The 16,971-nt window shown below is 45.8% G+C and overlaps 1 protein-coding gene across 1 annotated transcript in view; it reads left to right on the top strand.

Annotated features, from left to right (window-relative positions):
* KTI12 (KTI12 chromatin associated homolog) overlaps positions 1-16,971 on the top strand; it is a 111,220-nt gene that overhangs the window by 60,300 nt on the left and 33,949 nt on the right. Inside the window, exons 4-5 of the mRNA XM_068107059.2 lie at positions 15,235-15,290; positions 15,411-15,490. Of these exons, the coding sequence (XP_067963160.1) occupies positions 15,235-15,290; positions 15,411-15,490 (136 nt within the window). The remainder of the gene's footprint in view (positions 1-15,234; positions 15,291-15,410; positions 15,491-16,971) is intronic.

The following is a 16,971-nucleotide window of genomic DNA, read 5'->3' as shown; positions in this document are numbered from 1 at the left end:
CCTGTATTCATATCAGAAATAAAACCTTCAACACACCCCTTACCCACCCTATCACAAGGCGAATATGGCGTAAATTTCATCATTTCAGCTGCCGCTCTGCGATCGCATAATCAATCGCTTCAACTTCTTGCATTCCAATGTACAAACGAATACTATCAAACATTTTCTAGAAGAAATCATTTACGAGTGTAGCGTTTGTGTTATTCCCCGCTTTGGTGAATTTAAATTTACATAACAAGAAACTATCGGCTACGTTCAAGTAAGTTTGTTGATTATTTATCTCAAAACTTTTTGTTCCAGTCATATTCCAATCTGTTCCTGTTATGGCATTTACCTTATAATAATCTTCTTTTTTAGTTGAGTTTGAAATGATAATCGTATCATCCAAATCATACATAGTATCAATTGCCTCCATTCTTTTTATATAACAATAAAAAATATAATAAATAAATTTGTTATATTTACGTGTGATACTAATAAAATATTTCAAACTTTTGAAACCCTGACCCAAGTACTTCAATTATTCTTTGTCGTTCTTGTGGAGTTAGTTCAGTTTTCCTTTTTCTAACTTCTTTGATCGCTTGTAATTTACGAGACTCCTTTTGAGCGTCTTTTATACTCTTTACAGCACCCGCTACATTTCCCACGGCAGAAGCGGTTGAACCAATTCGGTCTTTATGTTTAAGAATAGTTGAACCGATACCCATTAGAGTATCAATTCACCCATCTCCTTTATTTCTGAATTTATCTCCTGCACCATGTTCTCTCGTAGGCTTATAGTATCCTCTCCCAAGAAAGATACCTTCCCCCTTATAGTATGGCGAAAGATACATACCTTGGCCCTTATAGTCTGGTGAAAGATACATACCTTGGCCCTTATAGTGCGGTGAAAGATACATCTGGCCTCCAAAGCCAATCACTGACTGGGCATCCTCCGTCGTGCGAAGTCCTTCCTTGGCACACCTGAGCTCCTCACCACATACAAGGCTTTCATCCGCAGCTCAATGGAATACTGCTCTCCCCTCTGGGCTGGTGCTCCTGCCTCACACCTAGCTCGTCTTCACGCTGTTGAAACCAAAGCGTTCAGAATCATTGGAATCTCCCGCGATGAAGCTAACTCCAAGGGCCTTTCACTCACTCACCGCAGGCATGTTGGTGGTCTTTCCGTCTTCTACCGACTCCTCTCCGGCCTTGCCCCCCCCCCCCCAGCTCTCTCTGGGCTTTGTCCCCCAAATATTCCTACAGGTCGCACAAGATCTGCCAGCAACCCTCTTATGGTTAAACTGCCAAAATCAAGACTCTCTGCTCACCTTCACTCCTTCATTCCTCTTTTCTCCCGCCTCTGGAACAAACTCCCTCACTCTTCAATCCCACTCCACCCTCCAGGTCTTTAAAACAGCTGTTCACCACCATCTCTTATCTTCCCCCATCCAAAACCTTGATCTTTTGTACCCCTGCTAATTTCACCCCAAATCCACTTTTTTGAAATACCAACTTCTGTCCTGGAAGTCCTTGGTGTCCTTGTGTTTTATACTTCTCCCACCCCCCCCCCTTCCCACGCCTCCTCCCCCCAAGCCCTCTCCCTCCCCACGCCTCCTCCCCCCAAGCCCTCTCCCTCCCCACACATCTCCCGATGTCCCTGCTCTCAAATGTTGTGTTTGTGTGCTTCCCCTTCTCTCCCCATCTTGTCTACCGCTCCCTCTTTTTATATATTTTGTTTGTCTGTTTGATTTGTTTGAGAAATAAATGTTAGCTCTTTCACAAGCCTCGATCCTGTATACAAAAAAAAAAAAAAAAATGCCTTCCCCAATCCCATTCCCAGCTGTTTTACTAACACCTTTCGTATCTTTCGTAATGACTTTATATTTTCTTAGCTCATGTTTTCTTACAACAACCATCTTGTTTTTATTCTAAGTAGAATAAAAAACTTTTAGCATTTTAGTTTAAATTTTTTCAATTTACCCGCTTTGATTTTTCGTTCCAGTCGCGAATAATTAGTGTGTGGCGGCCAAAACAATTTTTCAAAACCTAATTTATTTTTCATTGAAAATTTTGACGGAATTAAAAATTCTCCGCTCGACGTTAACATAATCTCTCCTCTTTCCCGAGTAAATACAAGACCTATTTTTCCAAACGCTAACTCTTGGTAAGTTTTCTTTTTATCTTGATCACTCGTGTTAAAACTACATTCTAGAAAAAACAGTTGGACGTTCATTTTATTAATTAGTTTATAGTTATTATATAATTTTTCCAATTATTTGTTGAAGAACTTCGCGTTGCTGATCTACAGTTGATTGTTAAAGAACTTCACGTAGGTGAATTCTGGTGGATATAATTTCACCATTTAAAGAAACCATATGGTGATCCTGATCGGTTATCTTAAAATTTACTTTAGAAATGCTTTTTCCTGACACGGTCAAATAGGTGAGATTATTTGGCTCCATATTGAATTTATAACCTATTGGAGTTGAATAAGCGCTGAATGAAAATATTGTATTTGTTTTTACTCCATCGTCATAAGCACCATCAACCAAATCACAGTGAATTAATATTGAATTTATACCTGAGGATATGTCAACGACGTTATCACTGACAAACGTATTATTATTCTCAAGCTTTTTTGCGGAGAAACCTAACATCTCGTGGAATGAATTATCAATCGTGAAATCTATTTTATAATTATTTTTAAGGCTAACAGTTGATTTTGATGTATGTTTTTGAATATCTATTTCGATATTTTTTGGGTCATCACCTTTTTCTTTCATAACGCGAGAAATTTCTGAACATAGTACAGGTATCTCGTAAGCTCTGGGGCGTACTTCTATAGTTTTATATCCAGTTCCCGGATCATAACTAAACTTGTTGTTCTTTTCTGTGATATTAAACAAAGTATTATAGGTTTTCATAGACAATAACGCAGCTTCATGTTCTTTTGTAGGATCAAGTTGTATTGGAATGGAGTCGTGTGATCACTCGTTGTAAAATCAAATCTAAGAGTTGTGTTTCTCATTTTATTGTATGTGAGATAAAAGATCTTTGTATTGATATTTATTAATTATTTTCATATTCATCAACTGATCTAAAATGGCTGATATTTCATTAAAAACAATTGTTGTTTCCTTCTTCTTACTGCCCAGCAACAGTAATGGTCTTTTAACTAATTGTGATGAGTCACTCGGAAGAAAACCGAGGCCTGACCTCAGTCCAAGTTTATCTAAAGGATTTTTAATATGTTTTTCCTTCTCAGTCTTACTACCTTTACCCCTAATATATCCCTCATAATCAATGGTGTTTAGCAACTCAATGTACTCTCTATCTTCCTCTCTTTCCATATCAAGTGGGGCATCAAAATATTTTGACCCACTGAGCCCCGTTTTTGTGAGAAGAAACAGTAATCTCGTGGTTAATTTAACATTTGGGTGAGTATAACTCAAAAACAACAGCTCATCATTAAATGTATATACCCCCTCGTTAACAAGAATATACTCTCCTGGTTTTCCTGCTGAAATGAGTCCCGTTTTCGTTAATGTTATGTACCTTCTATATTCATTGTCTTGAAGAGCTTCCACAACATTTGTTTTGATGTTCCACATGTTCCACAACAACAACAACAACTGATTTGTTTGTGAAGTAAATGTTAGCTCTTTCACGAGCCTCGATTCAGTATACAAAAAAAAATTCCCCCATCCAAAACCTTGATCTTTTCTACCCCCGCTAATTTCACCCCAATTCCACTTTTTTGAAATACCAACTTCTGTCCTGGAAGTCCTTGGTGTCCTTGTGTTTTATACTTCTCCCTCCACCCCCCCCGCCCCCCTTCCCACGCCTCCTCCCCCAAAGCCCTCTCCCTTCCACACATCTCCCTGCTCTCAAATGTTGTGTTTGTGTGCTTCCCCTTCTCTCCCCATCTTGTTTTCCGCTCCCTCTTTTTGTGTGTTTTGTTTGTCTGGTTGATTTGTTTGTGAAGTAAATGTTAGCTCTTTCACGAGCCTCGATTCAGTATACAAAAAAAAAAAAAAAAAAAAAAACATGATAAGAAAGTTTATTTGTCTCCCCAAAGTCTCGGGATGATTGTGTTGTTTCTATATTTGTAAGTTCTTGATTCGCTAGTTCATACAACTCTCGCAACTCCTGTTGTTGTTTGGAAATGTATGTTATCATGGGAACTTGATCTGATAGGTTAATCAAATCGGGCACTTCCTGTTTTTGGGCTGTGGTATATTCTATCACAGGAAGTTGAATCGAAACCCCCTTTTGCTCGGAAGACTTTAATAGAGGCTTCAAAAACTTCTCTTGTTTTCTTTCAAATACGTCTTCACCTAATAGCTTTTGTCTCCGTTTCTTCCTTATTCCCTCCTGTTGTTTAACAACTTTTGAAAGTAATTGTTGATGTTCCTTAAATTTTCTTGCTCGTTCTTCAGCATTCATTTTATTTATGTAAAGAAATTATTAGTTATTATATCATCTTCTTTAACAACGATATATTTATATTTTTCAGTCGTATGTTTCATATGGTCCTCAAATTCCTTTTCACTACATAATGTAGAACAATTATCCCTCCAAAAATTGGTTATATCCCGTGCATTTAGTTTGAATAAAATATAAGTATTGGCATTGTTTCTTATTGAGTGACGAGGGAGTTGAAAGTATGATTGACTAAGATAAATACAATTACAAGAAGAATGTCTCCCCCTTGTATAGTAGCTGTCCAGTGTCCATAACTGTTTGATTTTTCTCATTAACACAATCATCAAAGACAACGAGGTTCTTTTTTGTTTCATCTAAATCTTGAGGTGAAGGTATATCATCCGTATTATCAGTGAGAGTACAAGTTATGGTAGTAGATGATGTAGGTTTTGATTTCTTTTTCCATTTTTGTGGAGTATCACAAAATAGTTGTATGACATCCTCAATGTTGAGCTCATTTAGTTCATGTTGAAGCTTAAATAACCCGATTATATCTTCTTTTTGAAGACCCACATTAAAACCTTGTGATAGTAGTTGGTACTCTGGTTGAAAATTTGACTTTGTAAAAATTATTAAATTTTCATAATCTAAAAATGTTGGGTTAAGGAGCATCTTTAAAAGTAAACAGGTTTTCCCACATCCGCTTTAACCGATTAATAGACATCATATCGAATTTGGGAGGTTTTTATGGTTATTTAATTTTATCTTACTTCCCCAAACGGGTAAAAAAATCATCCATTTTATATAGGGTTTTAAAATTAACGTTTAATCATTCGTCCTGTGTGTTATCCCTATTTGTATTACTAGGGCATGCCCGTACTATATATATGCCCGTACTATATATCTATCTAAAATTATATCCCCCCCCTCTATTTACATGAAATGGTTTGGTCCATTCGCAACGCCAAAGCGAACGGCGAACGGCTTGCGAGTACAGTGACAATCCCCCCCCTCTATTTACATGAAATGGTTTCGTCCATTCGCAACGCCAAAGCGAACGGCGAACGGCTTGCGAGTACAGTGACAATCCCCCCCCTCTATTTACATGAAATGGTTTCGTCCATTCGCAACGACCACAGAACCCCCCCCCCTCTATTTACATGGAATGGTTTGGTCCATTCGCAACGCCGGCACACGCGTTCGTTCGCTGCTCTCTGATTGGTTGAATCGTTTTTTGTACATAGCTCGGTAAGTAATTGTCCGATTAATATGAAACCTTGAAAAGGCACATCCTCGGGTCCCCAGCAATATACCTGGCAAGTGAAAAGTATATCGGACCCGTGGTTGTCGAGAAACAGCGGTCACAGACAGACAAACGTACAAACGTACAGAGATTACTGGAATTATAGATAGATAATTGTGTGTACATATTAGAATTGACTCAACCAAACGTTTAGTTGAGTTAAATATATTTTGAATTATTTTGGAAATGGGGTCGTCAATTTTATATACTCTATCAAAAAATAATTTTTATTTTCTTATATAAAATAGGAAAATGGGAAAATGGGGAAATTGTTTACTTTAAAGGAATAGTTTGTAATATTGTTGCGAATATGGAATTTGGCCTCCATATCCGCTTGTAAATATTCCCCTATTTTCTCCAATACTCCCCAACTTTCCCCAATCCCCCATTCCCTAGTCCCATTGCATGTAAATAACAATCAGTAGAGCCGACCTTCCCCTTATTCCCCCATTAAATGTCGTGCCCAGGTCCACCGCACCACACGTAGCCAACTTTCGGACATCTTCCTAGTTATTCTTAATCTATGTCAGTTAAGGCCTCGTTTCCATTAATTATGACTCTTCGTTGCACCAGAATGTGATTATATGGCATCAGTAGTGAGTTTAGGACCTTTCCCATACCTCCTCCCATCTTCTTCCCCAAACAACAACAATAACAACAACTACAACAACAATTACAACTACAACTACGACTACAACAACAGAGGGGCGGGGAGTGTGCGTCCTCACACCGGCTCGGTTACCCGCCATGACCATACGCTCCACGGCGTTACCCCGAAGGGGCTGGCTGTCAGCTCCTCGTCAGGGGCGGAGCCAGTAACCCCCCCACGCACCCAATGAGAAGCAACGTGCCGATTCCATCTGGGGCGGAGCTAACGAGCCGAGGGCGTGTCACTCCCCGCCGGATATACGCGGCCCCGCGCCGGATGTGACGTCAGATGCGCCCCCAGCCTGGAGAGAGAAGTCGCCACCCCTCGAGCGCTGCAATACCTCCACCGCATCTCTTAAACTGGACCGTACGTGATCCTGCCCTGAGCCCAGGTGCACCTGGAGCGATCGCTACCCGATTTCCTTGCCATCAAACCCCGTGTGAGTGAGCCTTGTCCCGTTTATTTGTCGTCTGTTGGGGTTAATATAAGTGTGTTTAAGTGCCCACCTTCCTATGTTTCCCTCTTGTCCCTGTAATCTAACCTTCCGCCTTAATATAACCTCCTCCGGAGGTCTTGAGAACTGAACCCCTGGTGTCGTATTGTGTTATTGTGATCCAGCCGGGTGTCTTCTTTTTCCTTCATTGGTCTAGCATAGCGCGATTAGTCAACGTTCGGGCACAATCGGGTAACTTGTGCAGACGTGGTCATACCATAAAACCGCTCGGTAAATAACATCCAAGCCACGTCTGTAACAATTGGTGTCAGGAGTGGGATTCGAACCCGGGACTAAATTAGTTAGGCCCAAATTTTGGGAGGGAAAATCGAGCCGGAGCGCGTACGGCGCTCGACCGAATCGATTCGGAGCGCGTTTCCCGCGCGAAATTATAACGGCGAAATTTGAATTTGTTTTACGAAAATAAAAAATAAAAACCGAATTTTGAAAGTCGCGCTATGGCGGATCAAGACAGCTGGGGTCCGGTAAAGGAGAGTGAGGTAGGGTCGATCCAGGACCAAAATGAGGGACAGGAGGAGAGCGAAGCAGTGAGGGCGGCAGGTTCGCAAAATAGCGCCGTCACGCACGAAGAAGCGGGCGCGCAAAATGGCGCCTCGCTGATCACCGCGCCAGCGACCGTGGCAGCGCCCCCGATGGATTGGGGCCTTTTTTTCATACAAATGAAGGCCCTTATGGCCCAGAATAGTGAGCGATTGGAGGGCCGGATGGATGCTCAGAGTGAGCAAATGGGGGTAATGGGGAACCGGATGGATGCTCAGGGTGAGCGATTGGAGGGCCAAATGAGGGGTACCGGTGAGGGATTAGAAAAGAAATTTGAGGGGTTAGACAACGGGATAAAAGAAGTAAAGAATGGGTTAACGGGGGTAGAAAACAGAATGGCCGCTCAAGAGAATCAGATAGAAGGAGTGAAACATGGGTTAACGGGGGTAGAAAACAGAATGGCCGCTCAAGAGAATCAGATAGAAGGAGTGAAACATGGGTTAACGGGGGTAGAAAACAGAATGGCCGCTCAAGAGAATCAAATAGAGGGAGTGAAAAATGGGTTAGAGGGGTTAGAAAACAGGATGGAAGGCAAATTGAGGGACATGAGGGACCAAGCGGAAAGGGAAGTTAACCAAATGGGGCAGCAGATAGAGGGGGTCAGAATGGGGGTAGAAACCAAACTGGATGCTCACAGGGAGGAAATGGAGCAGATGAGGGTGGCATCTGGGCAGGAGATGCAAGTGATGGGAGAGGAGATCAGAAGAGAAGTGAGTGAGGAGGTCGGAGGAGTGCGCGAGGAGGTGAGGCACTGTGAGGAGCACATGGAAAAGGAGGTGAGAAAGGGGACTGTAAAGTTACAAGGGGGCATAGAGGACCTGACGCAGGAGGTGGAGCAGCTGACGGTGGGACAGACGGAGTTAGTGGAGCAGGTTCAAAGGAACACTGCGGTATTAGGAGGTTTAAAGGCGACACAAAAAGAAATTAAAAACGACTTGATAGCGACACAGAGGCAATGTCAGATGGTACGTGAGGGACTGACAACGAGGTTGGACGAGGTGGTAGAGGTAATGGAGACGAAGGACCGGCAGGTGAGGACGCACATGGAAACGGTCAAGGTAGCCTTGGAGGACGAGCTTGAGGAGACGTACCGGGGAATAAAAGAGGTGAGGCACAAATTAGAAGAAGTGGAAGAAGGGGTGAGCGAAATTAAGAAGCGACGGAGAGGGGATAACAAGGAGATAAAAGAGGAGATAAAAGAATTGGTCCAAAGTCTGTGTTCTGATCGTGATGATGTGCTCATTAACCGGATGAGGGATTCGCAGGTGATGGAGGAGAAGCGAAGAGGAAGAGGACCCGGTGTAAGTGGTGACCAATATGGTCGTGCGTATGATGCGCCAGGGGATTTAAGGAGCTTGGGGGTCGAGATGGACCCGGGTGTTCGTGAGAGGCCGTGGGTGAAGTGTGCGACAGGTCTGGTGTGCGAAAATGGAGGTGTGCAAGAAAGTCCGACTCTGGGGTGTGTGAGGAAAAAGTGCGTGCCAAGGAGTGAGTGTGCTGGCGAGAGTGAGTCGGTCGTAGCGCGTGTGCGAGGGAGCACGTGGAAGCGCGGGGTGGTGAGTGTTACAGAGGGTGTGACGGGAGAGTGTGCGCAAGAGTGTGCGCGAGAAAGGTGCGTGACGGACAGGTGCATGAGGAAAGAGTGCGCTGTCAGAAGTAAGGAAGAGTGTCCACCTGTGGTGAGTGTTACAGAGGGTGTAACGGGAGAGTGTGCGCGAGAAAGGTGTGTGACGGACAGGTGCATGAGGAAAGAGTGCGCTGTCAGAAGTAAGGAAGAGTGTCCACCTGTGGTGAGTGTTACAGAGGGTGTAACTGGAGAGTGTGCGCGAGAAAGGTGTGTGACGGACAGGTGCATGGGGAAAGAGTGCGCTGTCAGAAGAAAGGAAGAGTGTCCACCTGTGGTGAGTGTTACAGAGGGTGTAACGGGAGAGTGTGCGCGAGAAAGGTGTGTGACGGACAGGTGCATGGGGAAAGAGTGCGCTGTCAAGAGTAAGGGTGAGTGCGCTGTCAGGAATGGAGGTGGAAGTAGTGAGAGTGACATGGAGCGTGAGTTAGTTGTGACAGGTGAGCGAGGATGTACACCTGGGATGGAAGGATGCACACCTGGAATGGTAGAGCGTGAGTGGGAATGCACGCTGGAGTTGGTGGTGAGGCACGTGGTTGGGTGTGCGAATGAGAGCACACCTGTGATTGTCACAGAGGAGGTGACCGAGGAGGGGGCGCGAAGAGGTGTATTGGTGAGGTGTGCTACCAACGAGTGTGTGCCAAAGTGTTCGGTGGTCAGGTGTGTGACCAAGGCGGTGAGTGGAATGGGTGTACCTGGGTGTGTAAGGAACGGTACGAGGGGCATGGAAACGGCTGGATGTGTGAGCAAGGAACGGGCTGCGGGATGTAAGCATGCAGGTGAAGCATCGACGTTAGACGGGATAGAGTTTAGAACGACTTATAGCCGAATCGGGCCCTCGGTGCGTGCTGGGCCTCGCTTTGAACGGCCGCGTCCGTGCTCCACTAGGCGGAGCTGGCAGCCCGATAGAAAGGGTCGTCATGGCGACCACTTTTTGTTGAGACGTGCCGGCAGGTCGAGATCGGGACATTGGATGGCTCCACGCCGAGGTGATGCGTGGGATCTCGGCCCGGGTAAGCCCCCGTCCCTGCACCGAGTGCCGGACGCATTCAGCCGCTGGCACAAAACAACCAGCATCCATTGCTTGGCTTTACGAAGCCGGGCTTTGGACAGGAATTGGCGCACCGAGAGGTAGTAGTGAGTCGACTGGGTGATGAGGTTAGTGTTTTGGACCCAAAATTAGAGAAAAACAAAATTTGATGATTGGCAAGGGATTGGCAGTAGTGATTGGCAGATGATGGGCAGTGATTGGCAAATTTTTAATTTGTTGAAATTTGATGTGAAAAATTGGTAGTGAGAGACCCCCGATGTGGTGGGATGGCAAATCCACCATCCCTCACAGGTGGGGGGCAAAGGAGCAATAGTTTATGGGGTGTATGGCAGTGAAAACTAGCCCGGGTGGGTTAGGATATATCGTGTGTAGGGATCTAGAGATTGACATTAGGTAACGTTAAGATTAGTTAGTGACTGATACCTGTAGTGGGGACGCAGGTAGATTAGTATGGATTATAATGACGTGGGAGCGCAATAGTTTAAAGGGACGACTGGGAAGCGCAAGTTTCAGAGGGGAGTAGTTAGCTGAGATGATGCCGTGTGTGTGAGGATTGAACAGGTGAGGATTGAACAGGTGTGATCGAACAGGTGTGATTGCACAGGTGTGCAACTGGACAGGTGTGTGGAGCAGTGTGTGAGTAATGAGTGTTGTGGATCAGCGCGAATGCGCTTGGGGAGACAAGGGTGCAGGCGGCACCAAGAGTGAGAGCACAGGTGTGCAGGTACAGGTGTGTGGAGAGAGTTGGAGTAAGTGGTACGGAGTGGTGTGCATGGTGCGAAGGTGTGGATGGGGGAAGAGTGGACCCCTTTCACGAGCACCCGGGGCGGGTAGTGTAAGTGTTAGGTAGAGGGTGCAGGTAAATTGTGGTTGGATATTGGCATTTGTGGTGCGGTTGCAGAATGGTGTTGTGAATGGGTGCATTAGTGTTGTGGAAATGGCTGGGCGTGTAGCCTGTTAGTGTGTGTAGTTGGTTGGGCACTCCACCACTGTGAGGATGTCGGCCAGGTGAGGCCGCAGGTGGGCTCTGGGAGCCGGTAGTTGTGAGTGGGTGCCTGAGGATCCCGGGTGTGGATCGGGCAGCCCAGTGCCAGAGAGGGCACCGAGTGGGGAGAGTGCCAGAGGGCCTTCCCCAGGTAGTTAGGTTAGGGCAAGGAGCAGGTAAGCTCGGAGGCAACTGCAGTGGTGGAGGTGTGCAGGTGGGTAGACCCACTGGGAGAGGTACACGCCGCAGCCCAGAAATTGTGCGAGGGCACCGGGAGATGAATCGGGGGAGTGAGACCCCAAATTGAAGCGCACCACAGTCGGGCCAATGGGAATTGGTTTTTAGAACCCATAGTGTAAGAGGGCCAATGGTTTGGCCGGAGAAAGACCCCGGGTAGTGTAAAGTTGTTAAAGTCACTTAGGAAATAGTTAGGATTGATGAACCTGTCGCACCATACGCAGCCACTTACCTGTGATGATGATGACTCCACACCTGTGTTTTCTTTGTTTTGTGCAGGAAATGAGAATTGCTGTGAGGATTTGTGAGACGCATCACGACGTGGATGAGACATTGGGGTGATTCCATCTCTCCCTCCCTAGGAGGGACTGATGATGAATTGGTAATGGCAAATTTTGATGTTGAGTTGAAAATGGCAAATTTTGAGGAGAGTTGAAAATGGCAAATTTGATTGGTTAGGAGGGAGAGAAGACGAATTTGGTTTATGGGAGGAACGGGGAAGACAGTAGGGATGTTTGTTGATTTGTAAAGTAGATGTTTATGGGTAGTGTTGTGTTGTGTGGATACAGTAAGGGGTAAGGGAGGGGCCATGTAGGTTACCTGGTGGGGGGGGGCGTACGATAGGAACGTACCTGTCTCACCTGGTTCCCATGTGCCCCAGTGTGCATCACCTTGCATTGCGTGCACTTTTGCGCCCTTACCACCTTACTCACTTGTTTCTTCTTTTGTCTCCCACCTCCGAGGATCTGGCTTTGGGGTAGAGAGAGAGGAGAGAGAGGTGCTGGCTGCGCAGTTGTGGGCCTGCACTTTCGCTGTTTGCTGCCGGGATCGATACACCATATGGACCGCAATGTTTGTGGCCACCCACAATGGACCGCAGTTCGTTTGCGGCCAAGCACCACCCGGGGATGGACCTATGGGTCAACGTGGCACCTATGCCATACAGGTGAACCACTTTTAGTTGACACCAAGTGCACCACAAGAAGAGCAAGAGACACCTGCAGGGTTAGGGGTTGTCGCATTTATTTTTAATCATTGAACAATGGTGACTGCACCGATTGGTGGTGGGGTGGTGCTTTTGATGCTGGGAAAGGGTGCTCTGCACGTTATTAAAGGCCGTCGGCCACAGAGCACTCGTGGGTTGGTGTATCGATGTTGGCAAGCGCTCTCTCTCTATGCATAACATCTGCATGTGTTCCTCCAAAGACAGGTCCTGGATCGTAGTGTAAATAGCAGCGTAGTCTTGTAAATAATGCTCCCTACCGGCTGTATGTTTAGTTTGCGAATTCTTTCCGGATTCGGTTATCCTGTGGGTGTGTTTCTGTGAGGAGAAGGGTGCAACGTCGCAGGGGGACATATTTACTCATTTGTGAATATCTGTAAAACTGTCGCACTCAGGGTAGAGTTAATAGTAGAGGGAACTACATTGCGTGCCACACTAAAGTAGGTAAAAATTTATCGGGTCGGGACGCCCCGAGGGTAGAGAAGGGTGCAATGTTGCGAATATGGAATTTGGCCTCCATATCCGCTTGTAAATATTCCCCTATTTTCTCCAATACTCCCCAACTTTCCCCAATCCCCCATTCCCTAGTCCCATTGCATGTAAATAACAATCAGTAGAGCCGACCTTCCCCTTATTCCCCCATTAAATGTCGTGCCCAGGTCCACCGCACCACACGTAGCCAACTTTCGGACATCTTCCTAGTTATTCTTAATCTATGTCAGTTAAGGCCTCGTTTCCATTAATTATGACTCTTCGTTGCACCAGAATGTGATTATATGGCATCAGTAGTGAGTTTAGGACCTTTCCCATACCTCCTCCCATCTTCTTCCCCAAACAACAACAATAACAACAACTACAACAACAATTACAACTACAACTACGACTACAACAACAGAGGGGCGGGGAGTGTGCGTCCTCACACCGGCTCGGTTACCCGCCATGACCATACGCTCCACGGCGTTACCCCGAAGGGGCTGGCTGTCAGCTCCTCGTCAGGGGCGGAGCCAGTAACCCCCCCACGCACCCAATGAGAAGCAACGTGCCGATTCCATCTGGGGCGGAGCTAACGAGCCGAGGGCGTGTCACTCCCCGCCGGATATACGCGGCCCCGCGCCGGATGTGACGTCAGATGCGCCCCCAGCCTGGAGAGAGAAGTCGCCACCCCTCGAGCGCTGCAATACCTCCACCGCATCTCTTAAACTGGACCGTACGTGATCCTGCCCTGAGCCCAGGTGCACCTGGAGCGATCGCTACCCGATTTCCTTGCCATCAAACCCCGTGTGAGTGAGCCTTGTCCCGTTTATTTGTCGTCTGTTGGGGTTAATATAAGTGTGTTTAAGTGCCCACCTTCCTATGTTTCCCTCTTGTCCCTGTAATCTAACCTTCCGCCTTAATATAACCTCCTCCGGAGGTCTTGAGAACTGAACCCCTGGTGTCGTATTGTGTTATTGTGATCCAGCCGGGTGTCTTCTTTTTCCTTCATTGGTCTAGCATAGCGCGATTAGTCAACGTTCGGGCACAATCGGGTAACTTGTGCAGACGTGGTCATACCATAAAACCGCTCGGTAAATAACATCCAAGCCACGTCTGTAACAATATGTAAGGGTTCCTATATAGCGATGGATTGCATTACCCATGGCGTATGCCGGGGGTTTTTGCGTACCCCGCCCGTGTAGGAATTCCCATTCGTTGTCATAAATATTCATAAAATAATTTTTTAACCACACGGTTTAAAAAATGGTTGTTATAATTAGTTAATTGTGTTAAAAACTGGAAATTCGAGAAAATCGTGAAATCTGACAAATCAGAAATTTTGAAAATCACCCATTTTTTTATTTTTGGAAAATTGTGAAATCCGAAAATTTGGAAAATTGGGGAAATCGAGAAAATGTGAAAATTGGAAAATAATTAATTAAATGGTCACTTCCGGTTTGTGGTGAGTCACTTCCTGTTTTTGAGTTGTGGCAGTTTCGGTTTGGGGTCAAGGGGGAAATGTGGTGAGGGTGGGGAGGGTGGCCTGGCCTGGAACCTACCGTATACATCGACTATCAGAGCCAGGTAAAACTATAGGTGCTCAGAGGTCAGTCTTTGCTTATTTGTTTATTTTGTGGAAAGTGTTGTCATCTACCCCATCTTGGAGTACGTCTGACACTGAGCTGTCTGGCCTTGGGGTGTTTTTTAAATGTTTGGGATAATGCTTGTAATAGAGCTGACGCGCACACGGACACGCACACGGACATGCACACGGATACGCACACGCACACGGACACTGTGTGTCCACGCACACCCACACGGACACGCACACGGACATACTGACGAGGCAAACACTGAACACAGCTACTGAGCTTGGGGGAAGTGCCGTCAACACAGTCACTTCCCAGGATACTCTGGGTACCAGCGACATCATATAACAATGGCGCCCTTTTCTCACCGTACTCAGTGGGGCATTTCCTCAATTGGAATGTCCTCCTCCCCATGGATGCTCACTGATGGATTGTCCGTGCTCTATCCTTTTCAAGCACGGAAGCAGCACCAGCACGTACCATTTTTAAAGTCTCTGGTATGACTTGAACCGTTCCAAACCGGATAGGTGTTTTTTAGGAGACATCTCCTTACTGGATGGACATTGGCTCCCTATAGGAGCTCATCCCCCCTTTGCCAGGTGTTGTTTAGTCACCGACACCCCGACCATGTGGCAGGTAGCACTGGGTTACATGTTACCTGTGGCAGTCCCAAAAGACTGACCTGACCTGGATTTGTCCATGCTGGGGTCAAATCCTGTTATCACTGCTGCCTGTTGCAGAACCAGCAGGGGGCATTGCACCATGGAGTATGCCAGCCTTTGAATTCTACGCTAAATGTATTGCGTTGTTTGTATATTTGTGTGAGGTTTAAACAAAACTTGTTACCTTCTCCCTTAGGCTACAGATATGAGCTCTACTGTGTAATCAAGCATTCCCAAACTCCACATTGTGTGGTAAGCTCGAGTTTTAATGTTCGTCACACACCTTGCATTTGGCTAAACTTTGGTGCCGGTGTGATTTATTTCTTTTTGAACAAGCGCTGCCATCGCAGACATTTTTGTTTCTCTTCCCAGATTCACTGTGACACTGCGTTGGACACGTGCCGTGAGTGGAACGCACAGAGACCTGTGGGCGAGAGATTCCATCAGGATCGGTGAGATTGATGGAAGTGTTCTCTTTCACAAATGTTTGTCATGGTTAATCAATTGGTGTTACCAATATGCAGTATGCATTGGTGTTACCAATATGCAGTATCCATTGGTGTTACCAATATGCAGTATCCATTGGTGTTACCAATATGCAGTATCCATTGGTGTTACCAATATGCAGTATCCATTGGTGTTACCAATATTCAGTATCCATTGGTGTTACCAATATGCAGTATCCATTGGTGTTACCAATATGCAGTATCCATTGGTGTTACCAATATGCAGTCCATCCAAATTTTCGTATTTTGACTTGGAGCTTTTTTATCAGAACTAACTTGGTGGTGTGTGGAGGTGTGTGGAACACAAAAAACGATGTCATTGATGAAGACGGCAAAGGGTTCCTTGGTATTGCAACCACAGTGACCCCGATAAAATCAACGCTATATAGAACGGTCACCGCAGGGAGAGGAAAAAGGTGTCCTTTTGATAGGTGTGCTTTCGGTACAGGTTCTGTGGTGGCCATTTTGATTTTCATTCAAAACAAGTGTATCTCACATTATACATGCATTGTAATCCTGTATAGTGTTAACATCCAATTTTCAAACACTGATACATGTATTGTAATCCTGTAATCCAGATTACAGTCATCCTCTTCACACCCCAACTTCCTGCTGCCTTCAACATATCTCCCACAACTCCCGTCAGCCCTCCCGCTTTTCTACTCTTCATTGCTTTTATCGCTTCCTCAACTTCCTTCTCAGTTATCTTCTCTGCCGGTCCTTAAACTGGGTTACTCTCTATGTTGCCATCCCATTCATTCTCTGTATTCAACAGCATTTCCATATATCTTTTCCATCTTCCTTTAATTCCATCTGGGTCCACAACGATTTGTCCCACTTCATCCTTCAAGCAACTCACCCCCATCACATCACACCTCTCTTTCGCTATCTGCTTTGCAATCCTGAATACCGCTCTCTGACCCTCTTCCGAATCCAAGCGTTCTCCGAACATTTTCCTGCATGCCTCCTGCGCCTTTGCTACCTCTTTCTTTGCAGCCTTCTTGGCTGCCTTATAACTTTCATGCTCTGCTGTTTCTGCTCCCGTACCTTTCGCCTTCTGCCACTCCTTGAACTTCTTCCTCTTCTCGTCAATCCTCTTTCCAACTTCGTCATCCCACCACCATGTTTCCGAGTGCCTCGGTGGTCCTTTTGTCCATCCACACACCTCACCAACGGCTCCCAACAGACTATCTTTCATTGACATCCAACCACTTTCATGCTCAACCACATCATCCTCTACCCTACTCAGCCTCTCTTTTAATGCCTCCCTCACTGTCACCTCTTTCAACCTCCACAACTTCATTCTCGGTTGGTACTTCACCCGCCGAGCTCTCCTCGCACCTTTCACCCTTATGTCGCAGACAACCAGTGGTGCTCTGAAACAGCCTCCTCCCCCAGGATCACCTTTGTGTCCCGGAGGTGCCCCC

The sequence above is a fragment of the Myxine glutinosa genome, chromosome 2, assembly GCF_964187855.1.
Source record: "Myxine glutinosa chromosome 2, kmMyxGlut1.1, whole genome shotgun sequence".
Classification (NCBI taxonomy): Eukaryota; Metazoa; Chordata; class Myxini; order Myxiniformes; family Myxinidae; genus Myxine; species Myxine glutinosa.
The sequence above is the reverse complement of the archived record's forward strand: the minus strand, read 5'-3'. Positions and strand labels throughout refer to the sequence as shown.